General features: G+C 45.2%; 1 protein-coding gene across 1 annotated transcript in view; it reads left to right on the plus strand.

Moving 5' to 3' along the window:
- Window positions 1–23722, plus strand: part of dnah7 (dynein, axonemal, heavy chain 7) — a 101222-nt gene that overhangs the window by 35629 nt on the left and 41871 nt on the right. The window contains exons 32-44 of the mRNA XM_060039404.1: window positions 4127–4276; window positions 7006–7188; window positions 9697–9873; window positions 10905–11036; window positions 12180–12401; window positions 12863–13060; window positions 18177–18332; window positions 18669–18837; window positions 19323–19449; window positions 20111–20330; window positions 21477–22103; window positions 22331–22576; window positions 22983–23212. Of these exons, the coding sequence (XP_059895387.1) occupies window positions 4127–4276; window positions 7006–7188; window positions 9697–9873; window positions 10905–11036; window positions 12180–12401; window positions 12863–13060; window positions 18177–18332; window positions 18669–18837; window positions 19323–19449; window positions 20111–20330; window positions 21477–22103; window positions 22331–22576; window positions 22983–23212 (2837 nt within the window). The remainder of the gene's footprint in view (window positions 1–4126; window positions 4277–7005; window positions 7189–9696; window positions 9874–10904; window positions 11037–12179; window positions 12402–12862; window positions 13061–18176; window positions 18333–18668; window positions 18838–19322; window positions 19450–20110; window positions 20331–21476; window positions 22104–22330; window positions 22577–22982; window positions 23213–23722) is intronic.

A 23722-nucleotide genomic window follows, 5' to 3' on the forward strand; every position in this document is an offset into this window, starting at 1 on the left:
AGCCCTGAACTGTGCCGCGTGAGGAGCGTAGGACCAGGTCATTGACGATGCAAATTTCATCCCAGAGGGCAGGGTTGGGTGACCCAGAATCTAGCTGGCGACCCATTTCCTCTAGGATTTCAGCCTGATATGCAGACAGTAGTGTCATGGCATTAAGCGAGCATACCGACTGCGCTGCATATTTATACATCCTCTGGTAAGTGGAAGCGGTGAGGCGGTCCATCTTACCAGGCAGGGAGATGCCTGAAGAGGCGGAGAGAGAGCGACGGTTTGGGTGGAGGTGGTAAGCCACTGAAGGCTCCACAGCTGGGGGTTCGGCCAGCCCCAGCTCACCCATCCCGTGGATCTCCAGCTTTGAGCAGCTCTTGGTTGGAAGCTTGCTCTCAAATGGGCTGGACCAGTAGCGGCTCATTTCCTTCATGCAGATGGGAACTGCTGGTAAGAGCTGCTTAGAAGGCGGCTGGGCTGGTGGGAGCCTCTTGCCGTCGTACAGGCCTCTCTCTGCCCCTTCAGCATCTGGGGCTGCAGGCCATTGAATGCCTAGTTTTGCAGCGGACCGTTTGCACACCTCGTACAGGTTACCATCTACTGGTTGTACAGATTCAGAGGTGCTAGGGGGTCTGGACAGTTGGACCGGAAAAGTGGAGTCGTCCTCCTCCTCCTCAATTCCGTCCATTTCGAGGAGGTCAAAGTTGGCGTCGCCGTCGCCCTCTGCGTCCTCAGCGCCCGGTTCCGCTCGAGGATTAAATCATCGAATAGCGGGGGCACGAGCGGGGATGCCGCCTCCATCATGTCCGCCCAGCTCGTTGTCGCGTGGGACTGATGGGTGCTCGTTGAGGCTATAGCGGGGGCACCCGCCAGGCAGGGATCCTGGTTGGTAGCCACCGTCACCCTTAGCCTCCTTTCCAGAATTTTCTCCGGCATCGATGCGCAGTGAGCGCATGAATGTGGGTCCGCTAGCGAAGTTTGAGCGTGTTTAATGCCCATGCACGCTATGCACATGGGGTGGGAGTCCCGGCCTGATATGGAGGCCCCACATGACGCGGGGCACAGGCGGGATACAGCCTCCCTAGCCTTCGTCTCCGACCCTTTGGCGGGGGTGGCGGGCAAAGGCATACCGCAGAGTTCACTCGCCGTGATGCGTTCGTTATACTCCGGGTGTTTTGGCTCAGCCAACAAGCTAATGTGTACTGTGCCGCGGTAAGCTCGCCTTGACGCGTTAGCCGATATGCTACACCGTAAAGCAGTGACACCTGTAAACAAATACAGGGTAACCGGAGAAGCAGTTCTCTTTTATACTGCCCGGCGGGTGTAGTAACAGATAGCTTCTTACAAAGTTATTACTCAGCCAAACCAGGTTAAAAGCCTACGACTGCGTTTGACGACGGAATCCTTGACGGCCCGTCTGTGAACTGTTAAGCAGTTTAAAGCTAACCTAGATGAGCTGAGGGAGCTTGAGTAGCTTTCTCACGGGAAGAAAGCGAGAATGATTTGAGGAGGGCGGGTCGACTGTATAAGTGCAGGGGGCGGGACCCTGTGGCACAGTCCGACCTGTCTGTCAAGGACAGACGTGGTGCAATTGGAGCTTCCAGTAGTAGGTCACGCCTAGGCAATTCCCATAGTGAAACACCGAGCGAAGTTAGAAAAATTGATGTTGTTTCCGCTCTGGCATCTTCCTGGATATCTAACTACTATAATATCAGGCCTGTCGCACCAGTTACTCAAGTTACTCATGTGCGCATGTGCCAAGCAGTGTATGGTGTTGTATGTATGTATGCGAAGGCATACATACACCGCAAGCAGGCACATACACACCGCATACACACACCGCACACACAAACACATGCGCACGAACATACATTGAAACACACACACACACACACACACACACACCGTACGTCAAGACAAAAGCAGCGACACATTCACCGAGCTAAGACATTATGTTTCTAAACGTAACAGCTCCGCCATCGACACACCCGCAGGAAAGAACACACGTGCACGCGTACACACCGCAGCGACACTTGCCCAGGTAAGACGTTATGTTTTTAAACATAACGGCTCCGCCATCGACACACGAGCAGGTAAGAACACACACGCACGCACACATACCGCAGCGACACTCGCCCTTAAACATAACGGCTCTGCCATCGACACACACGCAGGTAAGAACACACACGCAGTGACGGGGACACTGTGCTGTGGGAGGCGCCGTCCTTCGAAGGAGACGTAAAACCGAGGTCCTGACTCACTGAGGTCATAAAAGATCCCAGGGCACTTATCGCAAAGAGTAGGGGTTTCCCCAGTGTCCTGGCCCAACCAGGCTCATTCAATCTGGCCCCCTAATCCCCCTAAAGTTCTGCCGCAAATTGGCTGCCGTGCATCACCAAAGTGGGTGCTACACACTGGTGGTGGTTAGTGAGGTCCCCCCTTCACTGTAAAGCGTCTTTGAGTGTCTAGAAAAGCACTACATAAATTCAATCCATTATTATTATTATTGAACAATTACCGCTGTTTAATTTCCTAATGTAATAAAATGCTGATACACTAGCTGCTTTCAGAAACACATGTAAGTGCTGATATTCTCCTGATGGGCCTTATGTGTGAACAACATATCCTGAAATTTGTTCACTGAAAATCTCCTGAATAATACTACCCCTGAGGTAGTTTTTTCTCCATAGGAAAATTTAAATTACCTTATATGTGAATGAGGAGTAGAAAGTCTGTATTTCTCAAACCACTTCAGTGGGCGTGTTGATGACGCTTCTTCATGTCATTGAGTGACCCACTAAATGATATTCAGCCTGTTGCCTTTTTTTCGCAGAATGGTTAAAAAATGTATAAATGAGTAATTTGTGGTGAACAAATGTTATTCGTTGTAAAATTATAGGCTGAATGTTAACATATTATGCGCTCAGAAAGTTGTTATATTATCGACTAGGGTTTCCACATTATTCCTATGGGTTTAATTACAACTAGAGGGGCGCAGGGCGCGCAATTCTAGATCCCATAATAACAACAACAGCCCAAAAAGTATTCCTTGGTCACATCACTGCCTTTTTAGATGGAAAACTCCAAAAAAAAAAATCCAAAAATCCAAAAATCCACCAGAAATTGAGAAATGAAATGCACTCCAATGGATTTGATTAGCCCATTGTTTTGTTTTCCGGTTCACACTGCCATGCGTAATGTAGCCTATGCAGTTATCCTCTGACAAAACTAAACTTTGCATAGTGTAGTTTATTTGCTCCAAACAAGTTGATGGAAATGCGCCTTATTATCATTTCTGGTTTGTTACTTCAAAGGTTTTCTTAAAATTCCCAGGTCAACTCGATGTAAACACAACTATTGAAAAATAACACCAGTCATTATTGAATGGTATGCTAGTTCTAAACCTGACTTGCTGTTGATAAAAGCACCTGCTAAATGTGTTAATGTAATGCTGTGTCAAAATGACTCATTGAGGTACTTTGTTGTTGGGTTACGGTGAACCCCAGAGTCCGTCCTGCAGCGCATTCAGCCTGCTTCAGGTCATCAATCCCTTTGATGAGTGTTTAAGTGTTTGTTCACCAGCAGGTGTTTCACATTGTCAGTACCTCTCTCTGGTTGAACCTGGGTTGCTGCGACAGAGCCTCCATACACGCCAACAGTAGATAGATGAGGGCACGCCAATGCAGCACCTGGTACAACGCCACATTCATCACTGTCCCCCTCGCCAGACCGACATGTCCGCGCCCTCTCTCTCTCTTCTTCTTCGCTTCTTTTTAAAAATGTTTTTTAGCGGTTTCTCCTGACAACCTTTTTAACACAAGCTGACAGCGTGTCAGCTCGCTGTTTGCTGCGGGTTTGGCTTTTCCTCGCTCAGTGAGGGGAGGCTTTTTATCACCACGCCGACATTGATCTGCCAGTCGATTTATGAGCCTCGACGCAGGAAACAGGAGTCAAATGAGTGAATCCTCGCGCTGACACTGAAGCCATTGTTGTTGTTTTTTTTGTTTGTTTCGGCTGTCAATGCAAACTGCTGTCCTTTTCTGTTGAGCAAATGAATACATGTGTTGGTAGTACATAATTACTGTGTGTGTGTCTAAACAGTATATTAATATTATTTGTGCATTTATACGCCCACTAGGGTCTGATGGAGGAGAACCCGGTCCAGATCAAGGTCATCAACCCCAAGTCCATCACCATGGGTCAGCTGTACGGACAGTTTGACCCTGTCTCCCACGAGTGGGCGGACGGCATCCTCGCCGTCAGCTACAGAGCCTTTGCTGTCTCACAGGTGAGTGGACCATCGGTAGCCCCCCTCTAGCCCCCAGACTATCCCTTCTCGCAGGTGAGTGGACCACTGTTAGCCCCCCTCTAGCCCCCCCACTATTCCGTCTCACAGTTGAGTGGACCACTGGGAGCTGCACCAATAGCCCGTCTCACAGGTGACAAAAATCTGTATTTTTTTTGTACTGTTTTTTTTTTTTTTTTTTTTTTTTCTGGACTGTTTTTTTTTTGTGCGATTAAAATGCAGAAAATTAAAATGAAACAAATCAGATTGCATCCCTTTTTAAAGCCATAGACTAACCAGGTTGATTGACTTAATCTAAATTCAGTCCGTGATTGTATGTATGATTAAACAGGAGATGACAATGGAGGCATGGGAATAGAAACATATTGTGGAGGCTTTATCTGTCTTTGGTTTAAATCAAGACAGCTGACACACATGAATAAATGGCATGGTTATTGTAGCGCACAATGCCCCCTTTTCAGCCGAGTGACAGCTTGAGTGGCACGTATTAACATAGATTGATTTTAAAACTTCGGTTCGCTCCAATGTAAACTGTAATTTCATAGCTCTGTCTCGCCCCACATGTGTAAACCGATGTGGAACCAATCTTCTCTCAGATTAAAGTTGTTGCTCTTAACCCGCACGTTAGTATTGAACAGTAGTAATAATAATATTGATGTCACACAAAACTCCTGTGATACCTCCCATGGTGAGAAACCAGCATACATGCACTGACTCAAGAGTACACTTTAATGATGGCCAGGCCTGTACTCAACAACCTACTGGAACTAAATAGCGGACTGGTGCACAAAAAAAAGCCCAACTATTAAAAATGGATCCATATTGATGTGGAGTTCAAACACAACGACAACCACACTGACACACACACACACACACACACACACACACACACACACACACACACACACACACACACACACACACACACACACACACACACACACACACACACACACACACACACACACACACAAACTGACATACACACTCCTTTAAAGCTTCATGGCAGCAATTACTTTTGTCTACAGAGGTCTGGAGAGACACGGCGATGGGGGCGAGATCTGCATACACAACCTAATTAGCTTGTAGACGCTGGATGTTCCCAGAGCCAGCGCTCTCTCTGTAGATCATTACATTACACCCCCTCTTACCAGTGCGCCTTATGGCCCGCGGCCCAGCCACCGCCACCACCAGCGCCCGCTTGTTAAAATTACAACAAATTAATTTAAAAGCAACCTCAGCTCGCGCCGGAACTGCCACTCGGTGTCGGTGCAGATCCTCCCCTGAGACATTATGACATGTATTAAACACTCTCTGCTGCATTTGAATAGCACTACGCTCATGGATCCTCAAGTCACCCCAAAAGCTGTGCCAAACTTTTTTTTTACAGAAGAATTAATTCATGAAAGGGAAGGGTTTTGAGTGGGCGTTGAGAGTAACCCCAGCTTCGGTCTAAAGTGTTTTGGAGCTTTTCGCGCAAACTTTTAATCGAGAATAAAACCTTCCCGTACCCTCAACTAATACAGTTTCAAGAACCCAGGGCCAACCTGCTGGAAAGATTAGCTGTTATTTTCACTTTAATTAAAATAGCGTTCAGAGTTTGGAATATTGAAGCGTGTCCCATTATCTTTAAAACAGTCTAACTAATTATAAATTGGAATTTAGCAAGTTTGACACAGAGTGATATCAAAATTTCAAATAGTTCACATATATTCTCCAAATAAAAAAATGACTTGACTCTTGATGTCTCAAATAGGTTTTTATATTGAAAGGTACAACATGTTAGTCTGGCTATTGCCAGACCAAGATCAATCGTAGATTGCACGTTGGTCTGGGGAAGCTGCTGTCATTTTCTTCAGCACAAGAGGCACGATCAACGGGCCTAGTTCAAATGACTCTGTACGCTATTGGCTGCTTGCCGTCGCTTCCCTGTCGTCATTGTGTTAAACCAGAAAATAGCGCGCCAGGGGGAAAAGCCAGCTTGGTGATTGGCTCCCGTAAACACGTATCGGAACCAGAAAGCAATGTAATGCTCTTCTCCAGAACCCTATGCAGGACGAACTCAAATCGCCGGCAGAATGGGCTACCCAGTCCAACAATATCTTACATTGATACCGAGTGTTGAGAACATTATTTGAACATGAGAACACTAGAGCGCAATATTACATTTTGACAATGACATTTGCTGATCAACTTAAGAGTCCTACACTGTTAGTTGATCAGCTAATGTATACGTATGCTATTTTATTTATTGTTTTCAAATTATAAACCAGCAAAAATGAGGCTCTAAGCTGTCTCCGTCTTTTCAAAGGCAACTCACCAGATGTACCCATGTTTTAGCATGGCTCCAGTCATAAAGCTTTTCTGCTTTTTAGGGCGGGTAGAATCTACCTCAGTCTCAGTTAAACCAGTTTTAGTCAGTTAATCCACTGGGGAAATATTCAGTCATAACAAATGGATCAAAACAAAATCAAATGTTCTGCCCTGTAATGGAAAGGAGAACATAATAACCAGCATTGCTGTCTGATTATTTGAGTATTTCTAGTATTTCGACTTGAAGTGAAAAGGGTCACTATTATTAAATCAATATGTAAGAATTTAATTTATAAATAATAGATAACTTTATTGGTCTCAGAGCTTGAGACCAATAAAATAAGTTCAAACTGTCTGAAGTGACTTGTTGGACCAACAATGTGTCTTTCTGGCCCCAGAGCCCAGACAGGAAGTGGCTAATCTTTGACGGGCCGGTGGACGCTGTGTGGATCGAGAACATGAACACAGTGCTGGACGACAACAAGAAGCTGTGTCTTATGAGCGGCGAGATCATCCAGATGTCCCCGCAGATGAGCCTCATCTTTGAGCCCATGGACCTCGAGGTGGCTTCCCCTGCCACGGTTGGTCACACACACACACACACACACACACACACACACACACACACACACACACACACACACACACACACACACACACACACACACACACACACACACAAACACAAACGCGCACACACACACACACACACACACACACACACACACACACACACACACACACACACACACACACACACACACACACACACACACACACTAAATTAACTACATGTCTATAGATTTATCGTGTGACTAGATTAAACTACAACATTTAACATTTGACAATATTTTACATCAAATAAGCTTCAGGATATACTAAACATGTAAGAGAAGATCTATATTGAAAAAAAGATGAAACTACTATTATAGTCATACAATTAGCTTTTTTAATAAAGCTGTTAAAAAATCAGATCATAATATAATTTGAACAGTGTGTAGTCCCTGAATGGAAACATTTCCGGAATTTATCTGAGATGCAAAGGTAGCTGGCAACCAGAAGACACCAGGCCACTCTGTGTTGGCAGCTTCTTACTTGATGATGATGTAAACTGAAGTAACCCATGGCATTAATGGCACAAACAAAGACGGCAAATGTCACTGGATGTAAAAAAGCAAAGAAATCGGAAGGTCATTAGCATAAAATGCTGAGACAACTAATGCACAGAGATGTCTGCTTTCATGGAATGTCATAACATTGTCAGTGTGCAGAAAATCCTGAATCTAGGTTCATAATAGCATTACGCTGGGACATTGGAAGCTGGCATAGATGGATGCAGGCCCATGCATTGCCTTCTTCCATTCTTTCCTTTCCCTTTCTCTCTCCATTCTTTAACCATCTCCTCCCGTCTGCTGATTTGTTGTTTTTTGTAATGAACGCAGCCGAAGTCCAGGAATATAGCTGTACGCTTCTCTTTAACTTTAGGATTTTTTTTTTTTTACAAATAACGACAAGATACGGCATGCTCTGAGACAACTCAATAATACTCATACCCAGATGTTCTTGAGACATGCACGTATTTGTGCCATCTTCGAAGGCCAGATGTGGCGCAGGTGTCTCCACGCAAAAACAGCTTTAGTTAGTATTGTTCGATTTCTCTAATCTCCTCGGTATTAAAAAACACAGCTGTTTGTGCAGATGTTCAGAAGAGTTCAACTCAAGAACTGAAAACATGAGAGGGCAGTTCTGCAGAAAAAGTTGTGTGTGATGGTGAGGCAAGATGTTGGTAACACGGTACTTAGAAGGCCTCTGTACTTAGAAGGCCTCTCGCTGCTTTGCTTCACATCACGGCTAACAGCGGCTCTATTTTGGTTCTTCTGTAGCATCTGTGTTCCTTCATCCTCTCAGAGATCGGGGCTTCAAAAAATCCTCATGATCAAGGTGGAGCAGCCACCACACACACACACACAAACACATACACCACACACATACACACCAGTCGTGCCATTGAACACACCACAAACACACACACATACACACACACACACACACACACACACACACACACACACTGCTCTCATGTGCTTGTAGTCAGCGTTTATTGTGCACTGTTCTCCCTTCTTTCTTCCTCTTCTTTTAAAAGTTATCCTTTCTATGCCTCCATACTTCCTCCTACTGGTTTCCTCCTAACTGCCTTACCTGCACGCCACTTACCTGCAATGCAAGAACCCTGCTGCTTATCAGTCTTTTGTGTCTTTTGCAAGACTCCTTCAGACACTACAATAGAAGAAGAACAAACACAAAGACCCCATATTCTGGGGTCTTTATATGTCTTCCTGATTTTTATATTCAGAGGATCTTTGAGTTTCTTCTTCCATGGTGTTCATAATCGTGGAGCCTCATTTTCAAGGCTTCTTTAAAAATCAGGCCACCACCCATCACTAAGTACTGTAGTTGTTATTTTCCATTGTCACCTGGCACTTCCTTTGTCACACCAATTGACTCAGACATGCTGTTTAAATAGTCTTATTCATTGTATAGGTTCTGCATGTCAGAAGCACTTTGCCTAAACAACAACACAAAGAACCACAAATAACAAATAGCAGACACACTCATTGACATACCCACACAACAACACACACATGCAACTGCCACCGTTGCATTGTCGACTGGTAGCAGTGAATCCCTTTCGTCTTTCGACAAAAGCAGGTTTTTTTATATCTGTAGAAATTCACACACACACTTCAGATGAACACATAAAGAAAATATGCTGTGGTTCTATAGTGTCAAATGCGGTACTCGGTTCACGATAGCAGAGGCAGTAAAAGTGAGCACTTACCCTGGCGTGTACTTAGATGGGCGCCAGATGAGGTCTGTTTCAGTGCTTCCGCCACCGGCACCAGATTGAAAATGTACCCAGGCGATCACTCTCCCCTCAACACGCCGGAGCTGTCTTTTAGGACACACAGTACATGGCGGCCTCTGCAGCAATCCCATGAAGAAAACATAACTGCCCTTACGACTGAAGCTACTCATGCATGTGAACATGGGGGCATGCTGAAATGTGTGTACGTGCTCTTGTGTCACAGGTGTCCCGTTGTGGAATGATCTACATGGAGCCCCACATGCTGGGCTGGCAGCCTCTGCTGCTGTCCTGGCTCGCCACGCTGGCCTCCACCGTCAGTGATATGCACCAGGACCTCATCACTGGCCTGTTTCACCGTGTGCTGCCCGCATGCCTGCAGCTCGTACGCAAGGCCACCAAGGTAACACACACTTGGTTACGCTGTGTGTGTGTTGATGGGTGTGTTTGTGTCTCTCTCTGTTATATATTCTAATAATTAGAGGGAATATAAATGTTGAGAATATAACTTCACAGCTGGTTTACTTTTTCTACTCTAATGTAAAAAAAAGTGTACTTTTTTGTGTTGAATGTGTATGAAAAAAAATGAATATTCAGAATATTATTTACCTTTTTGCATGAATTAAAAAATGTTGTAGTAGATGTAAATCCTGCTTGCTTAATATGAAAATCATTGTCAAATAAAGAAAAGAGAATCATAGTGCTGGTAACGGCTGTCATGCAGGGTCATTTACAGTGGCATGCACGGAAAATATTTGGATATGTATTTTTGGATCATTTTAGATATTTTCATATTAATTATAAACATTATGTATTTCTGTTCAATCCATAAATCTACTTGAGTTAATTTACGTTCATAAACCATGTGAGTGGTCATAAACCAGGACATTAAACAAATAAACTTGGGATCAAGTAACCTTGTGCATCTTTCTGCTCAAACTGAACCACATGTGGCAGTGCCATTCATTCTCTATGGAGCGTTGGAGCTCAACCTAGTGTTGGCATTGCTTAGCTCCAATCAGCAAGAAAAGAAAATCCAGTTTTTACGGAACCAATGCATCACAACATTAGTGGCCGTAGAAGATATATTTTTTAAATCGTGGATTTATTCATAATCAATACATACAATATACTGGCACTATTCTGAAGGAAATAAAATCCTTGTCACAACATAGAATACTTACACCGCAGTTTATTTAGTAGCCTGTATTAAAATAAAACAAATATGCATCGAATAAAATATCGGCACACAAGGTATGGTTTTTTATGATTGACACAGGACATTAAAAATGTTGCCCTGCCCTGTTCTATTATCATACTATTTTTAGTTAGAACTTTGTCTTCTCACTAAAAAGTCCTGTATCTGGCTCTGTCCGCATGGACATGTGGTTGTTTAGCGGCTCCTAACATGGCTCTTCCCTGGCCGCCGTTCAGGAGCTGTCCCCCACCTCTGACACCAACCTGGTCAGGTCCCTGATGAACCTAATGGACTGCATGATGGATGAGTTTGACGACGAGGCCAGCATCAAAAGCATGAACGACAGAGATATTTGCTCCTGGTTGGAGGTAAAAGGGATGATATCCTCTTTGCAAGACAACACCTCTGCGCTTTTGGTTTTCATTACCATGTTTATTAAGTTCAAACCTTAACGTGGGTGTTAAATGTCTTGAATGTTTTTATATCGTTACAGTGTACATAGAAATAATGTCGTCGTTTTGAGACAGGCAGATGGATGGATGGACAGATGTTATTATTTATCTGTTTAACTTCCTAATTCTAACTCTTTTCACGCCATCATTAGAATTTTAACTGTCCATCTTTGAACTCCATGATACCCACAGTACCGCCCCCCTCAGACCCACACATGCAACCAGTTCTTCACTGACCTTTTAAAGAAAACCAAAAGAGTGCATTCTGCTTACCCCGCCCCAAGGGGGATGACCCCGCTCTGCAGAGACAAAGCCTCAAATAGCACTGTGTACTTTTGGCTGATGAGCACTATGTAGTACTCTGCGTGAGTTCCCGTTGATTTTCCTCTTTGCTCTTCTCATATCTGTGCAGAGGGGCAGCTATTATCCCTGTGGCACACATCACTGATGAATGCCTCGCATCCCTACCCCCCTGGTTCCCCCAGCTAGTCATTATCAGTGTCTCCAATTAATCAGCTTTGGCACAGCAGGGGTGACGGTGGGACTGCCAAGCCTCATTTCCACCCTTAATTCCACTCATTCAGGTTTCACGATTCACTCTGATGTACACTCATCATACATGCCCATTTATGTACACTTTACATCGCTAACAATCCCCCCCAATGGCTCGGAAAGCTGTCTCATTTGATTTTGTGGGTTGTATAGATGCATCGCTGGGAGGTTACTGTCATAAAGTCTTCTGTGGGCCGTTAAAGATTCGGAGTGGGTCACGGCGCAACACAATGAGCACTTTGCTGGGAACAAAGCAGTGGTAATGGGGTACAGGTAGAGACAGGGTGACATAATGGGGCGTGAAGTTTGTGTTGATTTTCCCTGTTTAACACTCCATAATACATTACCCACAGGGCAGACTAGCAAAACAGTGTCACCCAGTTTTCATGGCAGATTATCAGCGCACCCGCCTGTGGGCATACTTCCCAGTTTTAAGACAATGGGTCTTATTCCCCCTCTAAAACCACAAGAAAACACTAAACCCACTGCTTCTTCGTCATTTGCAAGGGCATCTTTGTGTTCTGCCTGGTGTGGTCGGTGGGGGCCAGCTGTGACGATCTGGGCCGGGTCCGGTTCGACGGCGTGGTGCGAGAGGTGCTGGTCGGCCCTCTGAGCGAAGACACCCGTGTGCTCCACGGCATCCTGGCCTCAGTGGAGCCTCCGGCCAAGCAGTTGACCGTCCCGCTGCCCTCGGAGGGCACGCTCTACCAGTACCGCTTCGTCAAGGAGGTCGGTGGCAGCCACTGATCACAGTATTTGTAACATTTAGCACAGTTCAAAACGAAAAAGAAATTGTGTAGATAATGACGATATTGGACATATTAGAGACTACTGAACAGTTGCAAAGTTGCAATGCTTTGCTTTGTGGCATTTTAAAGTATTCTGATTCTTTCAAAAGGTGAGACGTCATTTAGTCTTATTGATGTTTAGATCTTTGTCACATACAGGGTCGATTTGCATCATATGTTAACATTAAGCAGAAGATTTATCAGAAGCTATCATCCGATGCCACTTATACAATTGAGGCTGAGAACGAGAATTACTATTGTGACCTTAATAGGTTTTGAACATGACGGAAGGACAGGTGTAGGACTGGAATATTTTTTTGGGAGGACCCTCGCCAAATCAAATCACAAGGACTACAGTAGAGGGCCGTGTCTCACCCAGTCCTATGTCCTTGTCGCTCAAAGGGCCCCGGCAGGTGGGAACTGTGGACGGATGAGTTAAAGGCAACACCCGCTATATGCAAGGACATACAGTTCAACGAGATCATCGTGCCCACGGAGAACACGGTGCGCTACACGGCGCTGATGGAGATGCTCGTCACGCACCAAAAGCCCACCATCTTCGTTGGGCCCACCGGTACCGGCAAGAGTGTCTACATCATAGTGAGTGCCTTATCATAGCTCATGCACACCATAACGGGTTTCACTTTCACTTTCACTTTGTTCCCCCCCCCCCCCCCCCTGTTTTAATGGAGAGTCAATGACAAGAAAATCTGAGTCTTGAACTTATTTGATGCTTTGATTCTACTAATAACTGTAACGCTGGCCGGGTGAAAACATAAATTTCCTTTGCATCGCATCATCTCTCTGTGTTCTCCTGTGACCAAACTCCCACTCATGGTAGGATCATATCGTGGTCTAAAACCAATATGTGAAAGAGCGCGGTTGTTTCTTTGCCTCTGATTGGCTGTGGTCCTGTTCACTGCTTGTGTGTGTTTAAAAATTGCGAGCGACCTGAGCGCCAGAGTAACTGAAACGGAGTAAGAATTAAAGACAACAAAAGACGAGGGAAAATCTGGCGAGGTAGAAACATATAAAGTTTCTCATTCAAAAAACTAAGCCTACTGTTCCAACAAGCCCTACTACTGAGAGTCTGGACCCCACGACACACACAAACCTAAAGACGCAATAAACAGCAGGCGTGTTAAACAACCCACTGCGTGTTAAACAACCTAAAGGACTGCACGGATCCGTCTTCCATCTCCTCTCCATATCTTTAAGATTGAACAAGCTTACAAGGGAGTTTGAATTTATTTAAGCCTGCCGTGTATTGCGTATTTAAGTTTGTGCGTTTTGTGGGGTCCATTGTCGTGGGTCATTGCATTGGTTTATAATTTTCTACTTTTGTTGGTAGGACCACATGAGTCTCATGCAGGCCTTTATTATTCTGTACCCTAAATGTTTTAAAACCTTCCCTCTTCCATATCCTCTCCCTCTCCCTCTCCCGCTGTCAACCAAAGAGCGATATCATCTGTACTGTCAATCACCTCGGCCCCATTCATTGTGACCCGCCCCCATTCAGAACATGTAGTCGTGCATGATTTTTGTATGAGTTAGCATATTCAATTGCAGAAAAATCACCTATGAATATAGGATGGAATATAGTGTTGGAGCACAATGTGGTTTTAGGGGGGAATTAACCACAAAAGCCCTTTTATTTGGAAATGTTTTATTTTGCTTAATGTTTGAGTTTGAAACGTTCAATTTCAGCTCAGTGAGGCACTTGAAAAACGTTATTTGTATATTTATATATAATTGTGCTCCTTATAAAGACTACTACTTATAAGGATTTCTCTACACCTTATTTAAAAATCATTCATATTATATGAAAGTTATGGAGCGACCTTATGGCGTTCAAGGCGGCGCAATGGAAAATTTGGGTGCACCTACATTTTGTGCTGGATCACCTAAAAAAGAAAGTTAGGAAGTTGGTCTGGAGCCCTGAATGTCCAGGCAGCTATACCTGGCAGGTGTCCTGGCTGGTCACTGTACTGCCAAATCGGTTCAAGGTTTCGATTTAGTAATTCATTCCTAAATAATCCACAGTCTGAAATCCCATTCGCATTGCAAGGGATGAGTCAAGTACATGGAGATTGCAATTGATTTGGACTAAGGGGAAATCATTCAGGCTGAGTTGTAAACAGAGCTACATCGATAGTTATCCTTTTCAGGATTTTGAAGGGTGAACACTAAACGATACGGCTTGTAGTATGCAAAATCTATGCCGTGCCTTCCAATTAGCATTCACACCACACACAGACTCACAAAAGCAACGCAGATGTAGCCTACAGCAGTGCAGCAAAAAACACACTCCCCAGTGCTCTGAACACACAAATCATCTCCAGACACCAGGTGTGGAATGCCCACCTCCGAAGGCTGGGGGCTATCCCTGGGCAGACGTAAGTATTTATATCCCAGACCCTAGTCCCACAGTCTGCTCTTTAACTATATCACATCACCTGTTCCTGCGTCCCGACTTGTGAATGTGTGTGTGTGTGTTCATGTGTGTGTGTTTGTAGTGGAGCACACAGAGCAGAGTTCTCCCTCCAGTCAGGCGCGCTCTCCACCTTCCTAACCCCCTTTTCCTGGGCCCCAGCTGCCTGCCTGCCTGACAGCCTCGCAGGGTAGAAACAGGTCCAGCACCATGGTCTAATAGGCCAAGGCGGGATATCAGGCCGGACAGCCCTGATAAATGAGCATTGGCCTCCATTGTTGCTCCACTTCCCCCTAAATAGAGTGAACGTGTTGCCAAAGAGAAATGTGCTACAGTTCCTGGCCCGGCTTGGTCTGGACTGGAGCGAGAAAGCCAAGCGGCACCTTCTCTTTCCAGCCAAGTGGGAGGTGGTGGTGATGAAGGTGGGCTGGGTAGGGGGAGGAAAACGACCCCCACCACCTAAACCCTCCAATCAATCACATGAACGGCCCCTATCAATTATTCATCTGCTAACTCACAGGGAGGAATATCCGTTCCAATGCATGATAACACTGACACACACAGACAGAAAATTCACTGATACACATTCTGTACATATCAAACATGAAGGAATAAGGGGGAGGCTGGGAGAGGGGGAGGTATGCATTTATGACTACATACATTTGCAATCAATCTTTTTTACAAATAGACAGATTAACAAACACCAACAGACATTTAATTGTTTTAGTAAATATGACGTGCCCAGACCAACACTGAGACTCAATGATTTAAAGGAGACATATTATGGTGTTTTCCCAACAAATAAACATAGTATATGAGTTCCAGAAAACATGTTTTTGAAGCTGTTCGCCTACCGCTATTCCCCTCTGTTTCAGTCCCTTCAGAATGCGCTGTTTCTGGTGTCTGTAGCTTTAATGCAAATACGCTACTGCCCATTGACCAATGAGCTGTCAGTAGCTCATTGGTCAATAAACCACAGCATGGAGGAGAAGGGATTGTTGCCGTGTGCGGACTCCTGGAGCTCTGACTATATCCATGTAATATAATATAATAATAATATTATGTAATATATAGGTGTCTATATAATATTATATCTAATATCACGGCAAAAAACTATGTGCGGATGATATTGTGAATCATAAAGAATGCGTCTGACGTCTCTGGTACTACAAGTAAAGATTCGTAGTGGGGGTTATCTCGGCCATGGTTGAGAAGAATTGGGGGAAAGGAACTTCGGCCTTGACTCTCTGAAGTCTATATTGAACCGCGACATGGAGGAGAAAGGGATTGCACTCCGGGAGCTTAGCTGCCGGACTGCCGCCGAGCTCCCCCCGCCGGACCTTGAAGCATCGGCGGCAGTTCAGCTCCCGGAGTACACCGCCGGAGCTGCTGGACTGCCGCCGTGGCGACACGGCGCCACGGCGGCGGACTGACGGCTTCGACAGCAGCTTCGAAGCCAAAGCTTCGGCGGCAGTCCGGCGTGGGGAGCTCGGCGGCAGTCCGGCAGAGAAAGGGATTGTACCCCCGGAGCTGAGCTGCCGGGCTGGGTACTTTCAGAAGTGCATATCTCACTGAAAAGTCATGTACAGACTTTTTTCAAAGTTTGTATGAGTTTGGGAGCACCAGAGACCCAAAACAACACCCCAAATCCCAGGAAAAGTGTTGTTTTCATAACATGTCCCTTTTAAGATAATAGCAATTATTTTCATTTTGAGAATACAGGGCTTATGACAGGACATTAGACCGACAGACATTAGTTTAATCTCAAACTCCATCTTATATTTGGGAGATATAGCTTGGTCATATCACTTACGATGAGAACTCTAAGAAGCCTATGAGTATGAGGCCTACACACGTCATAACACAAGTAGGCATCATAGCCTGTGTGTAGGACAGGATAACACATGTAGGCCTCATAGCCTGTGCAAAGAACACAATAACACACGTAGGCCTCATAGCCTGTGTGTAGCACACAATAACAGGCAGGCCTAATAGCCTGTGTGAAGGACACGATTACACACGTCAGCCTAATAGCCTGTGTATAGGACAGGATAACACACGTATGCCTCATAGCCTTTGTGTAGGACACGATAACACAAGTAGGCTTCATAGCCTTTGTGTAGGACACCTTAACACACGTAGGCCTCATAGTCTGTGTGTAGGACACAATAACACACGTAGGCCTCATAGCCTGTGTGTAGGACATATTAACACACTTAGGCCTCCTAGCCTGTGTGTAGGACACATTAACTCACTTAGGCCTCCTAGCCTGTGTGTAGGACACAACAAACAGAGGCCTCATAGCCTGTGTGTAGGACACGATAACACACGTAGGCCTCATAGCCTGTGTGTAGGACACAATAACACACGAAGGCCTCATAGCCGATGAGGCATTGATTAATTTTAGGGACTAGTCAACACTGGTTTTATAATGATCAGGCCTTTAAAGAGCCTTTAATCTGCAGGACCTGGCTATTGTAAATAATATGGTTATAAAAATGTTCCCTTCCCTAATAGTCCTTTGTATGTTAGAGGAAAGTTCAGGTTTGATGGTAATGTTATTTATTTGCATTTGCTTGTTCTTTTACTTCTAAAAGGCTCATTAGAAGGTCTTGAAAATCCACTACTTTCCAATTATGTTACCACAGATTTATGCTTAGCTACCTTTAAACTACCACCATCTAACTTAATGGACTTCAAATCAACCACAGCTATTATTTACAATCCGGAGAGATGAATAGACCGCTGGAGACTGGATGCTTGGGGAATGCAATCGTACTACAAAAGGTTCACTGTGATGTCTTGATCACTTTTGGAAGCATCTTTTATTGTGAACATGAATAGACAATTTGTTGAGAAGGCAACAAAACTCTTTATTTTCCTCAAAGGGCCTGTTGGCTTCGGCCATAAGCACAGCACTACGTGACTCAACCAAATTAAGACCATACAGAATAATTAAATCACACTCTATAAAACAAAATTTATTCACATTCGGATGTCTTAAGTTAGTTCAGGCCTTATTTGATTATGAAAGCAACCCTTCAACTTCTATAATACCAGTCAAGTTTGATATCAACATCTTGCTTATCATCATTTTGCTAATCATCATTTTAATTATTTCGTATACATTGTATAAATGCTTTTGTTTTTCAAGCAAAAACATTATCTGCTGAATGAAATATGTTTCATGTAGTTTTGCGATTGTGCCCACTGCCAGAATGATACTATACTGTTTATAAATGAACACTTATTTTTCTTACCCGTCGTCCAACACCCTCTCTCCAGGACTTCCTGTTGAACAAACTCGAGAAGGACGTGTACAGTCCACTACTCATCAACTTCTCAGCCCAGACCACGGCCGCAGAGACCCAGAACATTATCATGTCCAAGCTGGACAAGAGGCGCAAGGGAGTGTTTGGGCCTCCATTGGGAAAGAAAATGGTACGTGGGTTCCTCTTCGGTTCTTCCCATTATTATTTGCTACAATTGAGTTACTTAGCAGACACATTTATCCACATTGTCTTCTTGAGCTGGTAAGGGGTTATGTCTTTTTTTCGAGCATTCATCCGCGATGAGTAGATTGCTTGACTATCCTGCCAACTATCCGGGTTATTTTCATCTCTGGAGTTGTCTTTTTCTGATTATGCGTTGGACTGTTGATTCCACTCTGCATTCACATTCCAGTGGAACACATTATGCATTCTCCCACCAGCGTACCCCATGAGTGTGTAGCGTGAACCGTTCCACTAAGCCCTGTACCATGACCTGTGTCTCCAGGTGGTGTTTGTGGATGACGTCAATATGCCGGCTAGGGAGACGTATGGTGCCCAGCCCCCTGTAGAGCTTCTACGCCAATGGCTGGACCACTGGAACTGGTACGAAACCAAGGAGTGCACCACGATCAACTTGGTGGACATCCAGATCATGTGCGCCATGGGACCACCTGGTATGTAGTGTCGCAGAGCTGTTTGAAGGTCTAAAACAGGTGTTTGATGTCCTTTCTGTGGATGTTCTTTGGTCCTAGGACCAAGCGGATAATTTCTGTCACAAAATAGTGATACAGTCACATTAGCAAGTGAAAAGTGAGATCGTTACCAATTCTTTATGCATATTGTTCTTCAATATCTTATTCTCCTGAACATGATAATGGTGAACGGATATAGACAAGGCATGTGTGCATATACTGAACAACCCAAGTATGGCTGGTTCCTGATGGTTCCTTGGTGCTGGTTTAGGTCCCTCAAACTGAGAAAGGCAACTGTAGATCGTTGGATTTAAACTTTTGCCTGTATGGCGCCTCGTCGTGTAGTGGGTTTAATGAGTTGTTCACCACACCAGTTCAACTTGAAAACATCTGTTTTTTTTTTGGAAATTACAACCAAGTCAGATAGTATTTGATCTAACCGTTCACATTGTTTTCCTCTTCCTTAGGTGGAGGCAGGAACCCAATCACAGCTCGCTTCATGCGCCATTTCAACACCGTCACCATCAACGACTTTGACGACAAAACGATGTACACTATCTTCTCCCGAATCCTGGACTGGCATCTAGGCATCCGGTAAGCTTTGCATATAGTGTATCAAAGGAGTGTGCCATCCTAACCAGTCATGTAACCGTGACAGGCTTGCAAATGCATGTTTGATTCATGTTTTGTAACTGAACTGTAAAATCCTCACAATGCAAAAAGCATGATGTTTGAACATAGATCTAGAAACACAACTGTCAAAACACACTGCATGAATTTTGATTCTATAGTTGTTACTATGAAAATACAATTAGAGACATGTTGAGCTACTAATGAGCATTCTATTGCTGTGATCCATTGGCTGCAGTTATAACCCACCCATCCCACAGTGCTCTTTAGATAACTTTGAAGCTCTGTGTCTCTAATGAAACTCTCCAGAACACTTCTCAGCTATTGATGATGTTGCAGGACATTAGCTGGACTGTCAGGCTCTCAGTTTCTTTAATGCAGCCTAATTTTTAATTTAGCCTAACTATGTTGGCATAGTTTTGATTATGTATGTATTAATATATGAATCAATTTCCTTCCCACTGGGTGTACCCATGCTAAAAATGTATGCACTTCATTTATTGTAAGATGCTTTGGATAAAAGGAAAAAGCACATTGCCTTCGATAGGGTTTGTTATTTTGTTTATACGAGAAAAAATTAAGAGCTTTAACTATCCAGAACAAATACGATTTTTTTTTTCACCAGGTTTGATTTCCCGAAGCCATTCGCTGGCCTTACCCCTCAGATCGTTCAAGCCACTATGTCGGTGTACCAAGAGGCGACCAAGAACCTCCTGCCCACTCCTGCAAAGTCCCATTATCTGTTCAACCTGCGGGACTTTTCCCGGGTCATCCAGGGTATCTGCCTGTCCCGACCGGAAACCGCCCTGGAACCCTCCCTCATCAAACGTCTGTGGGTGCATGAGGTAATTTTTATAATCTATTGGAAAGCAAACAAAGAAACATGAATAAAAAAGTTTGTAATTAGATGTTCAACATTTTATGATAGCATATGCGTCTTAATAGGCATTTTTGCAGTGCCAGGCAGGTACGGTCGCTGCTTGGCAGATGTTACAATTTCACTGTCTTGCCTGTGTAAAACCGAGGGGACATGTGACCTGACGGGTTAGGCGTTACTACGCATTGGGCGTTACTACGCATGGCTTGATACTACGCATCAAGCCACTCGCATGCAAGAATGAGTAGACTACATCTGAGAGTAGGCTACAAATGTGATTTACTATTTACAAGAGCAAAAACGCCAACATATTCTTTATTTCGCCGAACACATTTTAGTTGTTGTTGATGAAAGCCTCGTAAGGTAAGTTTCTCTGCTACTTTCGGCGATCTCACCACCTCCATCGTCTTTGTTAAATGCGACTGCATCATCTTCTCTCCCATGATGGTCAGCAGATCGCGGATTTCACCGTCTCTCCTGTTAGAACTACTCATGTTTATGTTGCTGCGGACAATGCCAGGAAAAAGTTTCAAATAAGACGGCATATTTGGCAGTGTAAAAACACTTAATGTTAGACACTGGTCAATCTGAACACCTTAGACTCAATAGAGAGTGTGTACGTGAGTGTGTGTTAGTCCAGGTCAAACACAGAGACTTGTGAGTGCGTGTGCTTGTGTTTAGAATATCTATTGTTATAGATATTCTAAACTAGGGCTGCTCGATTATGAGAAAAATTATGATCACGATTATTTTGGTCAATAATGAGATCACGATTATTCAAGGATTATTTTTGAGGTTGGAAAAAAATGTAGTATTTATTCAGCATGTCTCTCCGATTGCTTTTTTGCAACTGAGAACTTTGAAATTTCACTTTAAAATATAAACAAAATGGTCAAAAAGAAAATGTTCCAATCTAAAATGATATACAGATATGTATCCAGCTGATCTGCCCTTTCTATAAAACATAGAAAAAAACAAACAAACCGTAAAACTTGATTATGTTCATTTGTTTATCGTTTGACGCTAGAATCGAAATCGCGATCAAAATTTGATTAATCGCCCGGCCCTAATCTAAACCCACTAATTTCTTGATCACGGTGACCCCAACCCTCAGGTGCAGAGGGTGTACTACGACCGTCTTGTCCATGACTCAGACCGGGCTTGGTTGGTGAGCTACCTGGACACGGTTACCAAGGAACATCTGAAGGAGGACTTCCACCAGCTCTTCCATCACCTGGACCAGGACAGGGACGGAAGGGTGACCGAGGACGACCTGCGGAGCCTGATGTTCTGCGACTTCCACGACCCCAAAGGAGTGGACCGCAATTACCGGGAGGTGGACAGCTTGGACACGCTGCGGCCGGTGGCTGAGGCACATCTGGACGAGTACAACACCGTCAGCAAGGCGCCAATGAACCTGGTGCTGTTCCGCTTCGCCATCCAGCACGTGTGCCGCATCTCCCGCATCCTCCAGCAGCCGCGCGGCCACGCCCTTCTGGTGGGTGTCGGGGGCAGTGGGCGCCAGTCCCTCACCCGCCTGGCCGCCCACATGGCCGAGTCGGAGCTGTTCCAGGTGGAGATGTCCAAGAGCTACGGCATCGCGGAGTGGCGCGACGACCTCAAGCTGATCATGAGGAAGTCGACGCAGGGCGACGCGCATGGCGTCTTCCTATTCACGGACACGCAGATCAAAAAGGAGTCCTTCCTGGAGGACGTCAGCAACCTGCTCAACACCGGAGAGGTGGGGGAGGGAGGGAGGGAGAGAGGGAGAGAGAGAGAGAGAGAGAGAGAGAGAGAGAGAGAGAGAGAGAGAGAGAGAGAGAGAGAGAGAGAGAGATGCGTTGACCTGAGACACCGTGTTCAATGCCACCCCACTTCACTCAAGATCATTGTTTACGTCAAGTTCTTTAATTTGTTTCTTCTTGTTTCGGTACCCAAACAGTCTGTGTTCTTGTTGTTGACGTCCAGGTACCCAACCTGTTTGCGGTGGACGAGAAGCAGGAGATCTGCGAGCGCATGCGCCTGCTGGACAGACAGCGGGATCGTGACAAGCAGACAGACGGCACTCCCCTGGCCCTCTTCAACATGTTCCTGGAGCGCTGCCGCTCCCAGCTGCACGTGGTGCTGGCCATGAGCCCAATCGGAGACACGTTCAGAAGCCGTCTGAGGCGCTTCCCGGCCCTCATCAACTGCTGCACCATAGACTGGTTCCAGGTGCGCTTGTGTTCAGTGTTCAGTGTTCCATTGTAGTTGTCTAACTCAGCTTTCTCTGACAAAGCGCTAGGGTGCCAGAGGTGCTGCCTTCCTGTTTCCTTATGTATTGTACTAAAAGGTCCTTGCGAACAGAATCGTCCACAGTAATGGCACCATAGCGGACAGTGTCTGACAGTGTGTTTAATGGGATTTACTCTGTACACACTTGACTTTATTTCTTCCAGAACATATGAGGTCTTTATCAACACGTACCTTTAAAACCAGGGAACAAAACCGTTCAAATTATTATCGTGTTTGATCTGCCTCTGTCAAAGTGTTTGGGTGCACTTGCAGGCGTGCACCTTCCGGTGACTATGTTAAGTCAACACTCGGATACATCGTGCTACATTAACCAACCTTGTCTTAGAGCTGGCCGGAGGACGCCCTGCAGGCCGTGGCCTCTCGCTTCCTGGAGGACATGGAGATGACAGACGAGTCACGGGCAGGCTGCATCGACATGTGCAAGAGCTTCCACACCTCCACCATCGAGCTGTCGGAGCGCTTCCAGACGGAGCTGCAGCGCCACAACTACGTCACGCCCACCTCCTATCTGGAGCTCATCTCCACCTTCAAGGCCCTGCTCTTAAAGAAGAGAACGTAAGACTGAGGCGTTTTATTTTTTACCCCGTCTGCTCACGTTGGCTCCCATGTGTTGCCTTTGGAGGGACAATACACTGGGGTTGTCAAGCTTGTAGCTTGGCATGTGTTACCATTTCACACCATGCAGAGCAACACCACGTTTGCATAACAAGCCTAGCTCCATGTATGACCTTAGGGCGCACTCACACTAGGCAAGTTTGCCTGTTCCGTGCTGCAGGAAGATTCAGCACGATTCCCCCCCTCCCCACTCCCCCCGCTGGCCCGTGGTCACACTGCTCCCCAAGGCCGTGGCCTAGGCACGATTGCTCCTTCATACATACGTCATCACGTCGTAATATGATAAATATGTCATCACCAAGCGTCCTCGCCTCCATAACAACAATGGAGAACAACAACGTCAATGCTGTCGTCGGACCAAATTTCAAGTAAACACTCAAATTCACTATCGCACCAACGTAAACCCACTCGTGAACCGCTTGCCGCCATTGTTTAAAATGATTGTTGTGA

Source organism: Gadus macrocephalus, chromosome 20 (assembly GCF_031168955.1).
Source record: "Gadus macrocephalus chromosome 20, ASM3116895v1".
Classification (NCBI taxonomy): Eukaryota; Metazoa; Chordata; class Actinopteri; order Gadiformes; family Gadidae; genus Gadus; species Gadus macrocephalus.